Here is a 21829-nt window from a genome sequence, read left to right as displayed (position 1 = left end):
CCTTTGAAATCTCACTCTAAGATTCCAATATGTCATTTTTGCCTTTTATTTTTCAGCTACAGCAACTATAGAAGACAAAGAACCTTAACCAAAAATGGAGCACAAGACAACTTCCGGCGCCATTTCTAAACGGCTACGCTGCATCGTCAAACTCGGTGAACTATCCTTTTTTTGGATTCATCAAAACATTTTTTTTCAGTTTGTTCAAGTTCCTTTTGATCTGATATCTGTGTATTTGATTGGAAAAAAATTAATCCTCAAATTGAGCATTTGTTTGTTAACTCATCCTTTACTTCCTGATGGTTTGAAGTGGGTCTTAGAAATTGTCCTACTTCATGTTAAGCTCATGAATCAAAATGGGTCTAAAAAGGTTGTGCTACTTTTCAATTGGCACTAATTTTGTGATAAATTGGTGTGGCATAGTGGTCGATGAAGTGGTTGAGATCGAGTCATGAGGTTTCAAGTTTAAATCCCACAAAAATACTAGGTGATTCTTCCCATTTGTCCTAGACTTACGTGATACTTGTTGATGCTGGAAGGTGATAGGTATCTCGTGAAATTAGGCGAGGTGCACGAAATCTGTTCCAGACACTACAGTCATAAAAAAAGAGTGATTATAGCAGGTGTAAAATAGTCAAGCTAGTTGATTGGTTGATTTTACCTTCAACAACAACAACATACCTAGTGTAGTCTAAGTAGGGTCTGGTGAGGATAGAGTATATGCAGACCTTAACTCTACCTCAGAAGTGAGGTACAAAGACTGTTTTCGACACACCCTCAGCTCAAGACGAAATCAGTTTAGAAAAAGACGTAATGGAAGTACAAGAGAAAATAACAAAAACAACCGATAGTAGCAGAACATGATGGTTGATTCATTTTACCTATAGAGAAAAATAAAAATAAAAATATGCTGGTTAATGCTTTCTTCTGAGTTTGTATTTAACTATTTTAGGCTACTCTTAACAATGAAGAAAGTGCATGGTAGTGACATCAAGTTGGTGTGAAAAAGGGGATACAAAATTTTACCTAATTATTAGCAGGTCTTTTTTTTTTGGAGGTTTCGGATGCATTATTTGCTTACTTTTTAGTTCAGGTGGTGCAGCCATCACGTGTAAAAATAAATTGGAGACTATAGATGAGGAGAATCTCAAGGAAGTTTCATCCCAGCTTCGTCAAGCATTTGTTCAGGATTCTACTTCTGCACATGTTCTTGGAATGGATTGGAGTAAAAGGCCGGGACAGTCTGAAGCTCCAAGTTTCATTAATGATTTCGGTGATCAACCAGTTGCGGATTCAGAAAGTTTTATTGTTGTTCATGGAGCAGGTTGATATTAATTGAGTGTGTTTAGTCATTAGCAGGATTGTAACGTTCATTAGCCATAGCAACATTCTTTGAATTATGAAATGAATAAACATAAATCGACCCAATTTTGATTCTCTAGAAAGACATTTTGGATTTCAAGTAAACTAGTGGTCCTATTACATTTGTCATCATTGCCGTCAGGTTCCTTTGGACACTTTCAAGCTAGCAAGTCAGGGGTTCATAAGGGTGGACTAAGCGAACCTCTTGTCAAGGCCGGTTTTGTTGCTACAAGAATTTCAGTAAGTTCCAGCCCTCACCTTTCCGTTTTCAAGCAATATCTTTGGTCCGCCTGACACATATTTCAACTCTATTATGTAGCTGATATTTTGTCTCTATTCCTTTTCTACCTTCTGCTTGTAACTTAGGACTAGCAGTGCCGTTGCTGAACCAGTGAAATATTTGCGCGCACACACACACACCCCTTTGTTTTCTTTTGCATTCTGGCATTCCATGGCCTTTTCATTTAGGTCACAAACATTAAATGAAATAATTCATGCATGCGTCTTTGTTCTCCTCTTGTTTTGGACATATTTCTAGGGTCTTATGCAGGCTAAACTTCCGTGCTTAATTTCTTATCTGCTTAACTTATCCACTACGCTCCTGAGAGATGTCTATTTAGAACGTTCAGGGAATGGCGGGTTTGGTGTTTGCTGTTTACTGAACAAATTAAGTGATTATGACCTAATTATTTGCTAGACTTCTTCATGCCTATGCGATGATCCCCTTTTTATGTTTTCTTTGATTCTCAGGTGATATGTGACAGAATTCACATTTTCTTTATTGCAGGTCACATCCCTCAATCTTGAAATCGTGAGAGCCCTAGCAAGAGGTATTCATAACAACTTCATTTCCATGCCACTAGCCTCTAAGATTGTGTAGAAATAGATCTTATTGTGATTAAATGTAACTGGTACCATAATATGTAACATTTTCACATCTTCACTCCATTGGGTCTCACTGTGGGCAGGGTTGGGAATTGAAATGAATTTGGATGTTTAAGTCCTGAGAATCTATCTAATAGCCCAACTGCTTTATTGCATGACAAGAAGTAGGATTTGAATAGACACTATAAAGACCATAGGCAATTATCATATCAGATTGGAGGGATATGTTGCTCTGCGGAAGATGTTACGAGGGCTTAAATTGATTTGGTATCCTCTTTTACTTTCCCGCGTCAATCTTAACATCCTAATTAATCAAGTCATGTTGTTGATCTCCTTAGTACTTGATAGCTGTCCATCCAGTCAACCCACAAACAATTGACTGCTCTTCACGTGCAAGGCTTGTTAATGATTCATTATAGATGCATATTTTCACCTTGAAGGGCATACTTGATTTCACCCTTCACGGATTTCTTAGTCATGCTCTAGATCACAATTTTATGTCTGCCTCTTATCAGTGGATCCCTGAAAAATGGTTTTTGTTGTTGCAGAGGGTATTCCTTCCATCGGAATGTCTCCATTCTCATGTGGTTGGTCAACATCTCAAAGAAATGTTAGAAGGCGAAATGAAGATCATTTTTATTAAATGGATATATGACTATATTTTAAAGCTCTTTCGAGAAAACAAAATTGTTCCTTGCTGTGAAATTGTTTGAAATTTGGCAACTTGTGCTTTTGCAGATGACAGAGGCTGACATTTCCATGGTCACTAAGGCTATTGATACTGGTTTTATACCTGTAAGTTTGAACTCTTCGAGTCTCAGCCCGAAACTCTCATACTTTTTCGCACTTATAAATATCTTCTTGGCAACACAATTATTTTTTAGTTTAGTTTTGCATATGACACAGAGACTTTCAGACCACATTTTTACTTTTCCCCTGATATCTTCCCTGTCCATTTTCTTTGGCAAGCATATCATCAGGAATGTGCATTGTGTAGGTAGGTTTCTCATGTTGTTTAGCTTTTCATGTCAAGGAGGTGCTAACTGTTAGCGCTATTTGATGTGTATTTATAAGCTTGACGTTCAACTATCTAGAAGAATATTATAGATAGTGCAAAATCTCATGATTATATGGCTTTTGACATAGACACCAAAGGCTCAAAAAACCCCATAGAAGAACTTGGCGAAAAGGAAAAAAGTTCTACTACTCAAAGCTCTTTCTAGTTTGTAAGTTTGGATGATTCTTTGGGGTAGTTTTTATTGGAAATGATGAATCACACTGTCTTAATCCTTTTGACATGTTGATCAAGATTTTTGTGCTTTGAGTAGTATGTATATTGTGCTTTCTTTCATTTTTCTACTTCTTCAAATATATGGGTTTTAAGGTGGCTTATAGGTTGAAGAGTGAGTAGAGCAAAGAGATTAGGCTCAACAAGATGATGAAGGGATCTGGAAGATCGAATAATAGAAACTAGGTTCACGAGTTGAGAAAAGATCCTAGAGTAGAGCTAAAGGCTCGTTGAGCTGCATGGACTGAGCGAAGCTCAAAGCGACAGATTAGGTAGAGACAATATACAATTGGACTAGAAGTAGAAAGAAAACATTTGTGAGAATTGATTTACGTAGAGAATGCTTTTACCTAAGATTAGCTCTGTTACCTTATAAAAGAACAGGAACATTGAATCCGAAACCTTAAGGATAACGTGTGAAGCAGCCTAGGGTTATAATAAAACTGTTTGGAAACTTTAAACCGATGCATGTTGTATTTTTAACAAACTACAATAAAATCCGCAGAAAAAGAAAATTACCAAAATTAAGGGTTGGGGCTACAATCTTTTGGATGAGTGCGCCCACACAAGCAACAACGACAACAACATACCTAGCGTAATCCCACAAGTGGGGTCCAAGGAGGGTGGTGTATATGCAGCCTAAACCCTACCTTGTGAAGGTAGAGAGACTGTTTATGATAGAACCTCAGCTCAAGTACAGCATATCACAAGCAAAACGTTATTTTTCATTTTGAGGGGGAAAGTTAATAGTATTGATGTAACAGAATGTACCCACTGTTTACTTGAGATTCAATCTGGTTTTCACGTGCTGGAGTACAGTGTTTTCCATCTATGAATATAACTTGAGCAAAGTGTTAACTATCCACTATACCACTACTATAGGTAGAAAGGATTGCATTTAATTATGACGTAGGAGCAGGTTTCTGTTCAGAGTTACAGTTGTGAAGGCACGGAAAGTGCTTTTTTTTTTCCTTTTGGCTCAAAAAGATTTGATTCATGATGTTTAAACTATACCAAGAAGTTTTAAGAGGTGGACAACTTGCTCCTTACTCATAGTAATGCATGCTTCTTATGAGGAAAACTACCAGTGATGATTGTCTCTTTGCAATCGCATATGCATTTGAAACGTGCTGATACTTAGCCATATGGGTTATATAATAACACATGGTATTAGCTTTATGTCCAAAGACCACACTTCACAATCAGATATTTTTGTATTCAAGGCACAACCTGAGTAGGTCTTACCTATGTTGCTTGGACTCCCCAAAAATGTTGCCATACTCGTGTCAGATCCTCCAAAAATCCACTACTTTTGGAGGATCAGTTGATATATTTGAAGAGTCTGAGCAACATAAGGTCTTAGTACAATTGCGAACTAGGGATTATTATATGAAAGGAACTACTAGTTAAGCTTATCTATGCAGTCCGAGAGTTTTTCAAAAATTATTTTACTTGAATTGGTGTCATATTCATCATCTATACAATGTTAATCTGTGTGAAATAACCAAGCTATGTTAGCAAATAAGAAAAGATGTTGTTCTGCTAATGTACCTTAGTTTAGTTTTCCACTCTTCCTTGACCGAACACTTTTGTGTCTTATTCTTCATTGCTGGGAAGCGCTTCTATTAAATTGTTCTTCATAAAGCTTTTCTTCACTTTTCTTTCATAAGATATCAGATCAGTGAAAGAAAATATCGCTTCCTAATTTGGTCACTTTGTTATTGCAATTGCTTCAATTTTCTAATTTTGTGACATAGAATGTTGTAACGCAAGTTCATTTGCATTCCAGGTTCTGCATGGAGATGCAGTCCTGGATACATTACAGGTGTGTTTTTCATGTATAATTGAACATTAACTTGGTGATCACTGATCATGTACTTAATCCTTTCACTCGTTCAGGACTGCACTATTCTGAGTGGAGACGTGATAATACGTCATTTAGCAGCTGAACTAAAGCCAGAGTTTGTTGTTTTTCTTGTATCCAACACATCGTTATGTAGAGAGTGCATTTTGATATAACTTTTACCTTATCAGCATAAAAAGAGAGTACATATTGATACTGTTCATGCTGGAGACTTGCAAATAAAAATTAAACACAATTTCAAATTAGCTACTCCAAAATATCTCTGTGAATTTGTAAGACATCATCCCGGGTTCATTGATATTCCTGGTATAGTAGATGCTATCTCACATACAATCATACTCAATTCGATGGAATTGTTTGATCTTAAAGGGGATCTTGAGGGGTTATTTCTTGGTTTCATTCAGTCATTAATAACTTGATTATTTTTAGATAATAGTAGATAGAAACAACACCTAGTGTAGTATGTGAAGATCGATTTACATTTTTTTAGGAAGCATTGCCTTAAAATGTGCAATCTATTTGCATATTAAAAAAGGACACTATAGTATCTATTTCTAGGTTCATCTCAGGACAACATATTTGCATCTAGGTGCTTTCAAGTCGTGCACAAAATGAATACAAAACCCCATAACTTGGCCTGACCCATAAGCTGTTACTGATCATATAATCTTTGATCAACATGAGATTGTGTTCTATAAATGTTATATCCTATACATCTTGAGCAAAGACGGATGTTCTTGGTGTATATGATCGTCCACCAGTAGAACCTGGCGCTATACTTATCCGGGAAATAGGTAAATGCTCCATTTTAGCCCTAGAGTTGGTTTTATTGTTTTGAATATATTGTTTTTTTCCATAAAGCACCTGCAGTAAGCTAGCTGCATCATATCGGAACAATGTTTACTTGTTGCAGCTGTACGTGAAGATGGAAGATGGTCGGTACTGAAACCTAAATTAGAAGATACAAGCAAGCCCGGTCAGTATAGAACAACTTAACTTGCATTGAACTATCTCAGAGATTATTTATTTACTTGATATTCCTGAATCTTTGATTGACAGTTGAATTCACGGTAGCTGCTCATGATACAACTGGTGGGATGGTGACAAAAATAACAGAAGCCGCCATGATTGCCAAGCTTGGGATTGATGTCTACATAACAAAGGTAACTGGAAATTAGGAGGAGAAACAAATATAACTCATCCCAACTGGTTCATTATTTGTTTGAATTGATGCAGGCAGGAACAGACCATTCAGTGAAAGCCCTTAGTGGATTCTTGAAGGGTGGCATACCTGATGACTGGCACGGAACAGCCATCCGTTATATGAGCTGAGCTAAAACATAGATTTCTCGTGCTGAATGTGAGGGCTCAAATCATTTGAAGACAGACATTCCCAAACAACAAATTTTTGTTTTATAATATCCGATCCCCTCCCTTCTCTCCCCTGCCTAGCTGCACATTACTTATATTTTTTCGCCAAAGCAGCAAAAATAAAAGATTAACCATCAGTAGAACAATTCTTATTGATTTTGTGGCCAATACTTTACCAATGGATGCTATGGCATCTTGTCAATTGGGATATTGTTTCTAATAGCAAAAGAAAAGGCGGTTTGGATATTGGTAAGTGTAAAGAAATCAATCTTAGTGTGTATGGTGGGAGCTTTAGTGCACTGTCCGCCCTTTTTCAAAGCAATCAATCTTATAATGGTCTTAAAATATGGTTTCAAACTAGCTATGGAGTCTAATAATCTTTGGACTAATGTAATTAGAAATTAGAAGTGGCCCATTACATTACCACCCAAGCTAGTTTGTAATGGGCCACTCATTAACAAAATTAATGTAGATATTGATCGAATTCACACTTCTATTAATGTATCTCGTGTTGTTTGATGCAAAATGGGATATTTCTATGGAATAACTACACAAAATAGATTTAATTGTAAAACTATTTATTTAAATTGGATCCAACTCAAATTATTTATTCTTAATGGATCCATGATCCAAACTATTTATCCTCTTACCCCACTTTTTCCTTTCTTATTTCGCGCATGACGTCAGCATCACTGCTATGAATTAATCATTTGTGATACTTCATCAGAATATTGATACCATATCGGTATCATATGGTACTGAACTTAATTTTGTGTGATACTCCGTTGGTATATTGATACTCTATCGGTATTATATAGGATTGAGCTCTTTTTTAAGAAATAAAAATAAAACAATTAAGAGAAAATTATTAATGTTGTTATAAAGTAATTCAATTAAAAGAGTAAGCAAAAGGCAGAAAGTAAATCAATAATAAGGAGAGGAAGAAGACGAATTTAGAACTATATTTGCATTGATATTTTCTGCACACTCTTTCATTCTCTGCGCTGCCTTATTTATGGCGAAATCCATCGGTGGCCCCTTAAAGTTGGCACTAACTTTCACTTAGACACTTCAACTAAGTTTTGTTTATTTTAGACACCTCAAGTAAGACTCCGATGTGTTATTTTAATACTTTTTTGACAATCACCAAAATATATTAAGTGTGTGTAATGCACTCGCTTGACACGTCAAAAGCAGCGAATTAAATAAAGACACGTGGCATATATATATATATATATATATATATCAAAAATAATTATCAAATAATGACTTTTGAATAGAAAAAAATGACCAATTATTTGATGACACGTGATATTTTTTAATCCAAATAATAAATTTTTTTAAAAATAAAAATTAACAACTATTAACCCCCACACCCTATCTTCCAACATCACCCACCCTTATTTTTAAACTAGATTACTACTTTACCAGCATTGTTTATTTTCTCTCTATACTGATCGATAATTTCTCCAGCTTCCTTCATATGTCGAAGCATGAGATATGATGAGAGTATGCAGACATAATTTCTGCTAGTCATATTTTGATTAGTCATCCGTAAGGATTAAATGCACAATAGAGAATAAAATCCGACAAACCTCCATTTTTTCCGGCAAGATTAATACAAATCTAAAATTATTCACTAATTATTTTGATCTCAAACAACTCTTCAGCAGTAGAAGGGAATTTAATCTAAAAATATAAATCAAATTGGATCAAAAAAATCCGACGAACCTCCATTTTTTTCGGCAAGACTAATACAAATCTAAAATTATTTTCTTTGAAATTGTTAAAGAATTCAAACCTTAAACAACCCCATTGAAAGTCTCGACTATGAGTATGAATCATTTCTGTCGAAAACTAATTGTACTTGTCGCTTTGGTCTTTGTTTTTCAACTTGTTCTTTTTTACCCAGATTATCAATTCAATCAATTATAATTGTGAATTCTCTCTATGCATTGTAGTCAACTCTTTTGATGATGATGATAATACTTTATTTTTCTATGTTACTATTGATGTTAATAGAAGAACCAAGAAAATGAACTGCTATGGTAAAAAGTCGATCTGATCTTTGATATTCAAATCCTCGAATCTTTCGACTTATGGCTGTCTGGGTCCTCTTTATGGGTTTTGGGCAAATGAGTGTTGAAGAAAATGGAGAAAGATTGTGTTTTGTAAAAAGGATTTGAACCAGAGTGTTATTGCAGAAGAAGAACAACAAATGAAGAACAAGAATGCTAAAAATGAAGAAGAAGAAGAACAAAAAAAATTAAGAAAAAACGTTATTCACGTGCTTAAAATGGGTGCAACACACGCAATGTGTCAAGTCAGCACAAAGTGTCAAAATGACACATCGGAGCCTTACTTGAGGTGTCTAAAATGAACAAAGCCTAGTTGAGGTGTCTAAGTGAAAGTTGTTGCCAACTTTAGGGGGCCACCGATGGATTTTGCCCTTATTTATAGGCAAATTGAGAGATGATAAGAGGGGACAATTAATAGTGGTAGAATTCGGTAATGAGCAATTACAAGTGGTGGACATCTACCATTATTTATTTCATAACACTCTTCCTTGGATGTCTACGTGTAATGTGCCTCATTAAAAACTTTACAAGAAGCAATATACATATTCTGAACACCCATAGATGTTGTGCCTCATTAAAATCCTACTAGGAAAAACCCAGTTGGAAAAAGCCTAGTGAAGAAAAAAGAGTACGCACATCTGATAATACGCCTTGAGTGTTGCCTCATTAAAAACCTTACCAGAAAAACCCAATGGGACAAAATCTTGGTTAAGAAAAAAAGAGTACAGCACGTATTCTACTCCCTCTGATGAAAATTTCATTTAATATTTTAGAGACGACGCATTCTAATCTTATATCTTAACTTCTCAAAAGTTAATGTTGGTAATGTCTTTGTGAATAAATCTGCAAGATTATCACTCGAACAAACTAGTTGTACATCAATATCACCATTCTTTTGGAGAATATGTGTGAAAAATAATTTTGGTAAAATATGTTTCATTCTGTCTCCTTTTATGAAGCCACCTTTCAATTGAGTTATGTATGCAACATTGTCTTCGAATATAACTGTGGATAATTTGACATCATTTTTCAGGCCGTATCTTTCTTTGATGAACTGTATAATTGATCTCAACCACACACATTCTTTACTTGCTTCATAAATTGCTATTATTTCAGCATGATTTGAAGAAAATAATATACTGCTTTGTAGATCGTCATGATATAGCAGTTTATTCGTATGTAAATAGATAGCCTATTTGAGACCGAGCTTTATGTGGGTCTGATAAATAACTTGCATCTTCATAACCAATAAGGTCTGCACAACCTTTATTAGTATAAAACAAACTCATATCAATGGTACCCTTTAGGTATTGTAAAATATACTTGATACCGTTCCAATGTCTTCGTGTTGGAAATGAACTATACCTTGCCAAAAAATTAACAAAAAATGTTATATCAGGTTTGGTTGCATTAGCAAAATACATAAGTGCACCAGTAGCATTGAGATATGGTACTTCAGGAACAAGAAATTCTTCATTCTCTTCTAGAGGTTGAAATGGATCTTTATCCACTTCAAGTGATAGAACAACCATTGGAGTACTTAATGGATGTGCTTTGTCCATGTAAAATCGTTTTAAGATTTTTTTAGTATAGGCAGATTAGTGGACATAGACCTCGTCTGCTAAATGTTCAATTTGCAGACCCAAACAAAGTTTTGTCTTTCCAAGATCTTTCATCTCAAATTCTTTTTTTAGATATTTAATCGCCTTTTGGACCTCTTCAAGGGTTCCAATGAGATTTATGTCATCAACATAAATGGGAGTATAACAAGCTCTAATTCCATTTTCTTAATAAAAACACATGGACAAATGACATCATTTATATAACCTTTATTCTTCAAGTACTCACTACAACAACAACAACCCAGTGAAATCCCACATCGTGGGGTCTGGGGAGGGTAGAGTGTACGCAGACCTGACTCCTACCAATGTAGGACGGCTGTTTCCGAAAGACCCTCGGCTCAATAAAAACATAGAACAAGGTCAGACAAGAATATTAGAGTAAATAAGTAGATAACGAAAACCGTCCAAACAATAGTATAATCAAAGCACAAAAAACAGTACATATTATTATTGGATAATAACATAAATACCATAAATAACATACAGCAGAGTACCAGAAATCATAGTGCGTTAATACGCCTACGAATAAGGGAGAATAAAACCAATATGTCCTAGCCCTCTACCCTAATGTGTGTCCTCCACACCCTCCTATCCAGGGTCATGTCCTCGGTAAGTCGTAAATACGTCATGTCCTGTCTGATCACCTCTCCCCAATATTTCTTCGGCCTACCCCTACCTCTTCTGAAACCATCCATGGCCAGCCTCTCACATCTCCGCACTGGTGCCTCTGGGACTCTCCTCTTCACATGTCCAAACCATCTCAGTCGCGTTTCCCGCATCTTGTCTTCTACCGAGGCCACTCCTACCTTTTCTCGAATAGCCTCATTTCTAATCCTGTCACTCCTGGTATGGCCCACACATCCATCTCAACATTCTCATCTCGGCAACCTTCATCTTTTGCACGTGGGAGACCTTAACTGGCCAACACTCTGCCCCATATAACATAGCTGGTCTAACGACCACTTTGTAGAACTTGCCCTTAAGTTGTGGTGGCACCTTCTTGTCACATAACACACCGGAGGCAAGCCTCCATTTCATCCATCCTGCCCCAATACGGTGTGTGACATCCTCGTCGATCTCTCCGCTGTCTTGCATGATAGAACCAAGGTACTTAAAACTACTTCTCTTTTGGATGGCTTGGTCCCCGAGCCTAACTTCCGCGCCAACCTCTTGAGGTGTCTCACTGAACTTGCACTCTAGGTACTCTGTCTTGGTTCTACTCAGCTTAAATCCCTTAGACTCCAAGGTGCGTTTCCAATCTTCCAGTTTAGCGTTAACTCCACTACGAGTCTCATCGATGAGGACTATGTCGTCCGCAAAAAGCATACACCATGGCACCTCGCCTTGAATTTGTCGCGTCAATCCATCCATCACCAAGGCAAATAGGAATGGGCTAAGAGCTGATCCTTGATGCAACCCCATCATAACTGGGAAGTGTTCCGAGTCCCCTCCTACTGTCCTTACCCTGGTTTTGGCACCCTCGTACATGTCCTTGATCACCCTTATGTACGCTACAGGTACACCTTTAGCCTCCAGACATCTCCATAGTATCTCTCGTGGGACTTTATCGTAAGCCTTTTCCAAGTCGATGAACACCATATGCAAGTCTCTCTTCCTCTCCCTATATTGCTCCATTAGTCTCCTCATAAGGTGGATGGCTTCTGTAGTTGAACGTCCCGGCATAAATCCGAACTGGTTCTCTGAAATAGACACGCCTCTCCTCACCCTCATCTCTACCACTCTTTCCCACACTTTCATAGTATGGCTTAGAAGCTTAATACCTCTATAGTTGTCACAGCTCTGGCGGTCCCCTTTATTTTTGTAAAGCGGGATCATGATGCTCGATCTCCATTCTACGGGCATCATTGTCGTCGTAAAGATGACATTAAATAACCTAGTCAGCCATTCCAAACCTGCCGAGCCCGCACTCTTCCAAAATTCTCCAGGGATCTCGTCAGGTCCGGTCGCTCTTCCCCAGCGCATCCTACGAACAGCATCCTTAACCTCATCGACCGTGATACTCCTACAACCCCCAAAATCGTGACTCCTTCCTGTATGTTCTAAATTTCCCAACACAATTTCTCTGTCCCCTTTGTCATTCAAAAGTTTATGGAAGTATGACTGCCATCTTTGTTTGATAAGGGTTTCCTCTGCCAATACTTTTCCGTCTTCGTCTTTAATGCACTTCACTTGATCTACATCGCGTGCCCTTCTCTCCCGGGCCCTGGCTAGCCTAAATAATTTTCTTTCCCCACCTTTCTCTTCCAGTTCAGCATAAAGACGTTCAAAAGCTGCCATTTTTGCCGTTGCAACCGCCAACTTCGCCTCCTTCCTCGCTATCTTATACAGTTCTCCATTCGTCCACTTCTCCACCTCATCCTTGCTCTCCATCAACTTAACATACGCCACCTTCTTTGCTTCTACTTTCTCTTGCACTTCTCCATTCCACCACCAGTCCCCTCGATGCCGACTACGACTACCTGTCGAGACTCCTAGCACTTCCTTTGCTACAACCCTAATAAAACTAGCTGTCCTATCCCACATATCGTTCGCATCCCCACTACTATCCCAGGCCCCCATATCCTTCAATTTCTCCCCCATCTCAAGGGCACTAACCGTTGTCAAACTCCCCCATCTGATTCTAGGTCGTTCTTCCCCGACCCTCCTCGTCCTTGTCATCTTTATCCCTAAATCCATCACTAAGAGCTTATGTCGGGTTGTAAGGTTGTCGATCGGGATGACCTTACAGTCTTTGCACAAACCCTTATCATCCTTCCTAAGGAGTAAAAAATCTATCTGAGTTTTAGCCACTGAACTACGGAAGGTTACCAAGTGGTCCTCCTTCTTTGGAAAACTCGAGTTGGCTATCACTAACCCGAAAGCTCTTGCGAAATCCAATAGTGCGGTTCCTCCTCCATTTCTGTCCCCGAAGCCAAAGCCCCCATGCACATCATCATACCCTCCCGAAATAGATCCGATGTGCCCATTGAAATCCCCTCCTACGACAAGCTTCTCAGTAGGTGGTATGCCTCCCACTAACTCGTCCAACTCCTCCCAAAAGCGCCTCTTATCCTCCTCGCATAAGCCCGCTTGCGGCGAATAAGCACTAATAACGTTCAACGTGATCCCTTCAACGACCATTTTAATCGACATCATCCTATCATTGACTCTCCTAACCTCCACCACCTGATCCCTTAAATCACTGTCTATTAAAATGCCTACCCCATTTCTATACTTCGATTTACCAGAAAACCAAAGCTTATACCCGTCTACCTCCTTAGCTTTAGAGGAAGATTCAAAAGCTGCCATTTTTAGCCAAAAATCCATTTATAGCCAACTGATTTTACACATTCAGAGATTTGGACTACCGGTCCAAAAACCCATGTTTAGCAAGTGAGTCTATTTCTGATTGAATTTTCTTTTGTCATTCTGGCCAATCACATCTATGTCGATATTCTTCAACGGATTTAGGCTTAAGACTTTCACTATCTTGCATGAGGTTAAGTGCAAAATTATATGCAAAAACATTATCCATCATAATTTTCGATCGATCTAAATTTATCTCATCACTAGTAGAACTTCTTGAAAGTTCTTCATTCACTTGAGTCTCGGATTTACTGATTTCTTCAGGAATATCAAGATTACTCAAATATTTACCTTCTTCAGGAGGTTCTTTTGTAGTATTATCTTTATTATTTCTCACGCTTCTCTTTCTAGGATTTTTATTCTTTGAATCCAATGGTCTACGATGCTTCAAGCGTGTTTGGGATTTAGAAGTTATGATACTAGTAGATGGTCTTTTGGGGACATCAATCCAGATAGACACATTCACTGCATGGATATATGACTTATTTATCTGTTTCAAATCAGTAAATGCATCTGCATTTGATTTGCTATTTTCTGTAAGTAGATGATCTTCTGGACCTTCTGCTCACATGTGCGGGTACATGGACCAAAATGAGATATTGATGAAACTTTCCACGCAATTTCTTTTTCTCTTTTAGATTTCTTTTTCTCTCCCCCTGATTGCAACAAAGTTGTTTCATGAAATTGATAATCTGCAAATTGAGCAATAAGTCTCCTATCAATGGTTTAAGATAGCAAATTATGGAGGGTGAGTCAAACCCAACATATATGCCCAACTTTCATTGAGGGCTCATCTTTGTAAGTTGTGGTGGTGATACAAGCACATATACCGCACAATTAAATTTCTTGATGGGCTATATTTGGATCATGACCGAATACTAATTATGACAGAGGGTATTTATTATAATTTATCGGTCTGAGACATACAAGTGTTGTTGCTTGTAAGATAACATGACCCTAAATAGTAATCGATAATTTTATTTTCATAAGTAGAGGTCTTGCTATCAATTGTAGGCGCTTAATAAATAACTTTGCAAGACCATTTTGAGTATGAACATGAGCAACATGATGTTCAATTTTTATCCCAATTGATAAGCAATAATTATCAAAATCTTGGGATGTAAATTCTCCAGCATTATCAAGGCGAATAACTTTAATTGGATAATCTGAAAATTGCTCCCTTAATCTTATTATTTGTGCTAATAACTTTACAAACGCTAGATTGCGAGATGATAATAGGCACACATGAGACCATCTTGATGATGCCTTTAGTAGAATCATAAAATATCTAAATAATCCACTAGGTGGATGAATAGGTCCAAATATATTTGTTACGCCCCGGGAGGGTACCCTATACGTAACCGGCACTCAGAAACCATTTCTGGCTCCCAAGCGAACCACATAGCGTGATCACACATCCGTTCATTCATTCAATTAGCGAAAGATTTAAAAATAATGAAATAATTTGGCGAGCAATCCAAATCAACGATCTAACTCAAGAAAGAAAGGCCACGAGCCAACAAATCAAACTCCGATCTTTGTCATTAAAATAGTTCGACAAAATAATTCAAGGAAAGAAAATACTCAATCGACCCATCACAATCTAGTCTATGAAGCCTCTATCACTACTATCTATTTGGTGCCAATGACATGTTCATGGCTACCTCAAACCAAAATAAAAAGGGCTAACTCGATGCAAGAATGATATAAGCGGTGTCCTCCGAATGTAGGGAAGGACTCACCAATACGCTGAGTATGTATAGATCCTCGATGATGATCCTATTGACGATTTTTTAAACCTATATCTGCATCATGAAACGATGCAGGTCCAAATGGACGTCAGTACGTGGAATGTACGAGTATGTAATATGGCAGAATAAAACATACCTCAAGGAAGAATATCATAGGTCCAAATATCTCAAATCCGAAAGATAAGAGAGACTCAAATAAGGCGTCATAAGTCTAAAGTAATACTACATTTGTAGACAAAGACCAATCACACATCATACCATCCAATCCAATCATACACAATATAGTTCAATCAAATCGTATAGCCTCCGATTCAATCCAATAGTATACAATCTGTTCAATCCGGTCATATACGATCCGATCCAATCCAATCATATACCCTTCCATCGTACACTATCCAATCACATATCATATAATCCAATTCATCGCACATCACCTAATCCGATCATATAAAATCAACTCAACAATCAACTCAAAGGACTCAACTCAATAAATATGCAAATTAAATTATGCAATGTTTTTCAATCCAACTCAATCATCAACCAATCTCAATCAAACCAATCATATCATGCACAAACCACTCAATTTGGGAGTTTCTCTAACCGATAACAATCCCACCACCTATATATAGGTGATGCACAACGAGTCACGTCGTTGCTCCGTCCATTCATACGCCAAGGTATGAACAGCTCAAACCAATCATGGATCCGTCAATCAATCAAGTCCTATCATTTCAGGACAATAAAATAGGGAAACATCCGACACGGTACAATCTCTTCCTACATTGGCAGCATAGTTTATGGGATTCGAGTATGGACTATACTCTTACCCAATTCGGTGCTCAATACTCCTCCCAAGACTCAATACACGCATAGCTATTAAGTGAGTAAAATATTTAAAATACTCATTTAGCCTCATCGGACTCTTTCAAATCAACTCATTTAGTCTCATTGGACTCTCTTCAAAACTCAATCAAATCTGGCCTCATTGGACCCTCTTTCAATCAAACTCTTCTCTTTAAAAATCTATATAAATCTCAAAATTTACATTTTTAAGGAAAATAATGCTCAACTCATTTATACTCCAAATACTCATGTTCAAAAATATTTAAAATGACTTCTCAAACTCAAATCATGCTTAAACTCTTTTTAAGTCGTAGATGAAATATAATAATCCTTTAAAACTCAAAATAGTGTGTAAATAATTTATGCAAAAATGTTCACAAAACATTTATTTAAAACTCTTTCTCAAAAGATTATTTATTTTCAAATATTCGTAAGACTCCAATCAACTCAATTTATGCACATCACATACCACAAAATCACATTAGACTCCAATCCACTTTATCACACAACATCGTCAAATACCATTATTCACATCGTCATCAAACATCATCATCACATCATTATCAAATATCATCATCACATCAATCGTCAAACATCTACTCCAAAATTCTTATTTTAGTCTTATGTTCAATTTATAGAAGCAAAAGGACATTCTTAACTATCCAATCAATACACATATACACAAAACCATCCATCTCAACTCAAGACAAATTATGACCAAAGAAATCTCATCTTGGGTTCATGTGAATGAAAAATGAATCCATACTCTCAACAAAACTCAACTCAAGAATATCGTCAACATCTATAAATCTATATACAAAGGTACATTTGAAATCAATAATATAAAAGATAACTATTTAGTAACTCAAGTCATTAAAAACATCAATCAACTAATAGTACTTAAAAACATTCTATAGTTTAGGAAAACTTTCAAGAAAACCTTCTTAGAAGGTTCAACTCTTTCACAACTCCTATCCAACACATCTATGGGCATATGGAAGAACTAAATCCATATTTTAGGTTAGCCTTACATACCTTGTTTGAAGACTTTGAAGAACCTTGATGTTAGGTCTTCAATGGGAGGCTTGAATTCTTGAAGCTCTTGAAGGCACCCTTTGTTGGAGAAGGATTTGGAGAAGAAGAAGAAGAAGAGAGGGAAAATATTTTAGGGCTTTTTAGAGAGAGAGAGGAGCTGAAAATAATGGTCCAAAATGCTCAAGGATGGTTTATATATAATTTGGAAAAAGTCCAAGTTGCCCCTCTTCCAAAAATCTAGAAATTTGGGCAAAAGTCTTGCTGGCGCGTCGCGCCACTGCAGCGCCAAGCCAAAATAGGCTTAAAACCCTGCACATCTAATAGTGGCGCATCGCACCAAGCCCCAAACTACTGAGGCTGTTTTATGGCGCTATAGTGGCATGGGGCGCCACTGGAGCGCCAAGCCTAAATTTCGCCCGGGCCAGAATATTCCTGCAGTACTAGTCTGTAGTAAAATTGCCATAACTTTTGACTCCAAACTCCAAAAATTGTAATCTTGGTGGCGTTGGAAAGAAGACTCGAAGACCTTTAATTTGGTAGGTCATGGGCCACCCATTTATTCATATCCTAGGATATATGGTCGTTTGAAGTTGACCCTTATACTAGCTCGTCCGGAAACTTAATTGATTGGAGTTCTTTGGACTCGATTTGGTGTTAGAGATCCATTATGACCCCTAAACACATATAACACACTTCAAATACTTAGGAATTAATCCTAACTCATGTGTAGAATTACAAGTCCTCCGGTCCGAGTCTACCCACACGTGAAGAAATGTTCGAGTCTTTTTTGCGAAAATTTTCTGGGGTGTCACAATATCCCCATATATACGCTCTAAAAATCCAGGAGATTCGATGTCAACCTTCAGGGTAGATGGTCTGGCAATTAATTTGCCTTGATAACAAGCAGCACATGAAAATTCATCATTCGTAAGAATCTTCAGGTTTTTTAACGGATGTCCAGTTGAATTTTCAAGAATTCATCTTATCATTATTGATCCAAGATGACTGATTCGATCATGCCGTAATACAAATATATTTAGATCAGTAAACTTCTGGTTTATGATCAAATGTGCTTCAATTGCACTAATTTCTGCATAATATAGGTCAAACGACAAAGTTGGTAATTTTTTCAAAATATATTTCTTGCCTGAGACACTCTTGGTTATACCAAGATATTCAATATTCATTTCATTTATTGTCTCAATATGATATCCATTTCTGTGAATATATTTAAAACTTAACAAGTTTCTTGGGAATTTAAAAGAGAACAGTGCATCTACTATAACAATCTTTGTCCCCTTAGGTAGAAACATAGTAGCTCTTCCGGAGCTTTCAATCATTTTCAAATTACCAGAAATTATAGTAACATTTGTTTTTCTTCTAATCAAGTAAGAAAAATATTTTTCGTATTTAAAAATGGCATGAGTCGTTCAACTATCAATTACACAAATATCCTCGTGATTGATTATTGAACCAAATAAAATTTGAGGCATATTCATATTTTTCTTCAAAAAAATATAAAGTAAATATTATAATTAAAAATGACCCATTATACAAATTTTATTTATTTACATGAATTAGAAAAATATAAACATATTATTTAGTACAGACAAATGAAAAAACAATTATTTAAATATTATCAGGCTTATCAATATTCATATTTCCTTCTATGAAATTAAAGAAATCAGCTACATCCCGATGCATAGGCTCAATATTGTCTTCAGGATAAAATTTATCTCTAGATTATTTTCTACTCTCTTCAAGGATACTTGATATAGTTGAACCTAAGGCTGGCAGTGGAACCGAGACTTACCGATATCGATATCGGTCTGTACCGATCCGGATCCGATTCCGTCCTAATTTCAATAAGCTCCGGTAAGAGTAGGGGTAAGGGGTGTCCGGTAGGGGGAACGAGATGCGTGGGTGGGGGTTTACCAGTCCGTCCCAATCCGGTTTGTGCCAGAACAGATCCAAAATTTTTTGCCTGAAAATTAAAAAAAATGTTATATAGCCGTTGGGAGCCCACCCCAACGGCTACATCACTAAATCAGCCCCCTAAACACCCACCCATCTCCTATTTTTTTTATAATATACTAAAATTTATAAAAAATACAATTATGTCCTATTTTTTAACTATAAAAACCCCCGCCACTTTACAATTTTTTCACACTACTTTCTACTCTCTCAACTCTTTCAAGTTTCACTAATTCTAAAATACTTTATTAAGTGTTCTTAAATTATATTAGTTGAAATTTTTTGGTGGATTATTTTGGAGCATCTTCAAGCTTCAAGTTCATCAATTTTTTAATTTTATGTTTGCTTTTACGCAGACATTCGGTACATTCATTCCAACTTACAATTTTCATCTATTAACTATTTAGTTTTTATTAGTTTACTTATTTATCTGTTTGTGTTTAATTTACGTAATATATTTAATTTGCATATTTAAAAAATTTAATAGTTCACTTATTTAGTTTTCACTAGTTTACTTATTTATTTGTTTGTGTTTAATTTTGTATTAAAATTAATTTGCATATTTGTAAAATTTTAATATGGATTTCAGAGACAAAAATATTTCTAGAAAAGGTAAAAAATTAATTTTCAGTAGTGTTGCTAATGTTTTTAACCGGAAAAACTAAATTTGGTGAGAGTTCTTCTAAATCTAAAACTAGACAACCACCATTACATATTAATACGGATGATTATACGCATGTAAATGATACTTGTTTTGATATTGATAGCTCAATTAGACCATGGATATTTAGATAGAAGATATGGTAATTTTGATGAATCACTATATGATGATGATGATGATAATGTAGATAATGATGATATTGATATTTTTGATGATGATGAAACCGAGCCACCTATGGCTACTAGTCCTTTTCGTTCTCCCGCTCCCTCTCCCACTCCCACTCCCACTCCCCCAGTACATCCTAGTAGAGCTAAGTCTAAGCCTGAGCATAAAAAAGATCTGTTGTTTGGCAATTTATGACTCAAAGTGAAGATAAAACTAAAGCAATTTGTAATAAATGTAAACATGTCATGAACCATAAAACTTCAAAAAAGGCTGGTGGTACAAGGCATTTACGAAATCATTTGATGGGTTGTTGTAAAATAAATTTTTTGAAAGCTAACGCGATAGAGGATGCAATAAACAATTGTACGCCCCTTCCTGATGCATCTATGAGAGTAGAGGGCTCTAACATGGTACAATCGACATTAAACCCTTCTAATATTTCTTGCCCTAGTACACATAGATCATATAGTAAAAAGAGGGCGGCCCGGTGCACTAAAGCTTCCGCTATGCACGAGGTCCGGGGAAGGGCCTGACCACAAAGGTCTTATATAGTAGAGAAAGAGATTTAGAAGAATTGGCTAAAATGATTGTTGTTACTGGATTGTTGTTTATTTAATTATAATATTTGTATAATAACTATAACTTCTGATATGGGCAGTAGTATAAATGGTAATGATTATTTTTTAATTACCGGTCATTGGATTGATGAATATTTAAATTTACAAAAACGTATTATGGGTTACAAAAGTTGTGAAGTTTCAAAAATCGGTGCTTATATTGCTCAAACTATTTTAGGAGTTACAAATTTTTTTGGAATAACTAATAAAATAATGTCTGTTACTTTAGACAATGCTTCTAATAATACATTTGTTGGTGATATTTTAAAAGGTGTACTTAGCCCTATTTATGATGATGGTTTTCATATTAGATGTGTTGCACATATATATAATTTAATTATTAGAGATGGTATAGCAATGTATAATAATGGTTACATTAAATGTGAAGTTGCATGTCATTTTATTTTTAAATGTCAAGTAAAATCTAGACGTAAAGAATTTAAAAATAGGTGCCATGAATTTAATCTCTCATATAGAAAAATTTCAAACACTGTTGCTATAAGGTGGAATTCTTTATATGAAATGCTTAAAGTAACTTATGAATATAGAATTTTTTTGCAAATGGTTTGGAATGCTCATAACGCAGATATGGATTATAGACTTTCAGAAACAGACTGGATGACTTAAAAGAACTTGTGGAATTTTAAAAAGTTTTTTTCTTAGCTACAAAATAAATTTCTGGACTTTATTACCCTACGATTTGTTCCATTTTATCAAATATCTGTGCAATTTTAACTAAATTTTATGATTAACGAAATAACAAAAAATTTAAAGATTCTATTGCTAAGATGATTGAAAAATTTTAAAAATATTTTTTCCTATTCCTCAAATTTATTTAACTGTTTGTTTATTAAATCCAACATACAAAGATGTTGGTGCATCACTAATGATTGAAAAAAATTATTTAAATTTAGGTATTAAAGATGATGAAGAACCCCAAACATCTA

General features: G+C 36.1%; 1 protein-coding gene and 1 long non-coding RNA gene across 2 annotated transcripts; one reads left to right on the top strand and one right to left on the bottom strand.

Annotated features, from left to right (window-relative positions):
* Positions 1-7088, top strand: LOC129870538 (isopentenyl phosphate kinase). The gene is made up of 12 exons (XM_055945351.1): positions 1-155; positions 1094-1324; positions 1505-1602; positions 2150-2192; positions 2796-2857; positions 2986-3042; positions 5325-5360; positions 5435-5512; positions 6127-6193; positions 6313-6375; positions 6459-6562; positions 6636-7088. Exons 1-12 carry the CDS (start codon positions 95-97, stop codon positions 6729-6731), a joined length of 996 nt encoding a protein of 331 aa, XP_055801326.1. The 5' UTR covers positions 1-94; the 3' UTR covers positions 6732-7088.
* On the bottom strand, positions 6237-6780 carry LOC129870539 (uncharacterized). The gene is made up of 3 exons (XR_008762096.1): positions 6691-6780; positions 6431-6549; positions 6237-6348 (listed from the first exon to the last, which is right to left on the bottom strand). It is a non-coding gene; the product is annotated as an uncharacterized LOC129870539 (long non-coding RNA).
* Positions 7089-21829: the final 14741 nt, after the last annotated feature.

The sequence above is a fragment of the Solanum dulcamara genome, chromosome 10 (genome assembly GCF_947179165.1).
Source record: "Solanum dulcamara chromosome 10, daSolDulc1.2, whole genome shotgun sequence".
Lineage (NCBI taxonomy): Eukaryota > Viridiplantae > Streptophyta > Magnoliopsida > Solanales > Solanaceae > Solanum > Solanum dulcamara.
Note: the sequence above shows the minus strand (reverse complement) of the source record. Positions and strands in the feature narration are given on the sequence as shown.

Bases quoted from the DNA above. Each gene is read 5' to 3' on its own strand.
- LOC129870538 (XM_055945351.1), top strand. From the start codon at position 95: ATGGAGCACAAGACAACTTCCGGCGCCATTTCTAAACGGCTACGCTGC. The intron at 156-1,093 runs GTGAACTATCCT...TTTTTAGTTCAG, and splicing joins ACGCTGCATCGTCAAACTCG to GTGGTGCAGCCATCACGTGT. The intron at 5,513-6,126 runs GTATCCAACACA...TCTTGAGCAAAG, and splicing joins CAGAGTTTGTTGTTTTTCTT to ACGGATGTTCTTGGTGTATA.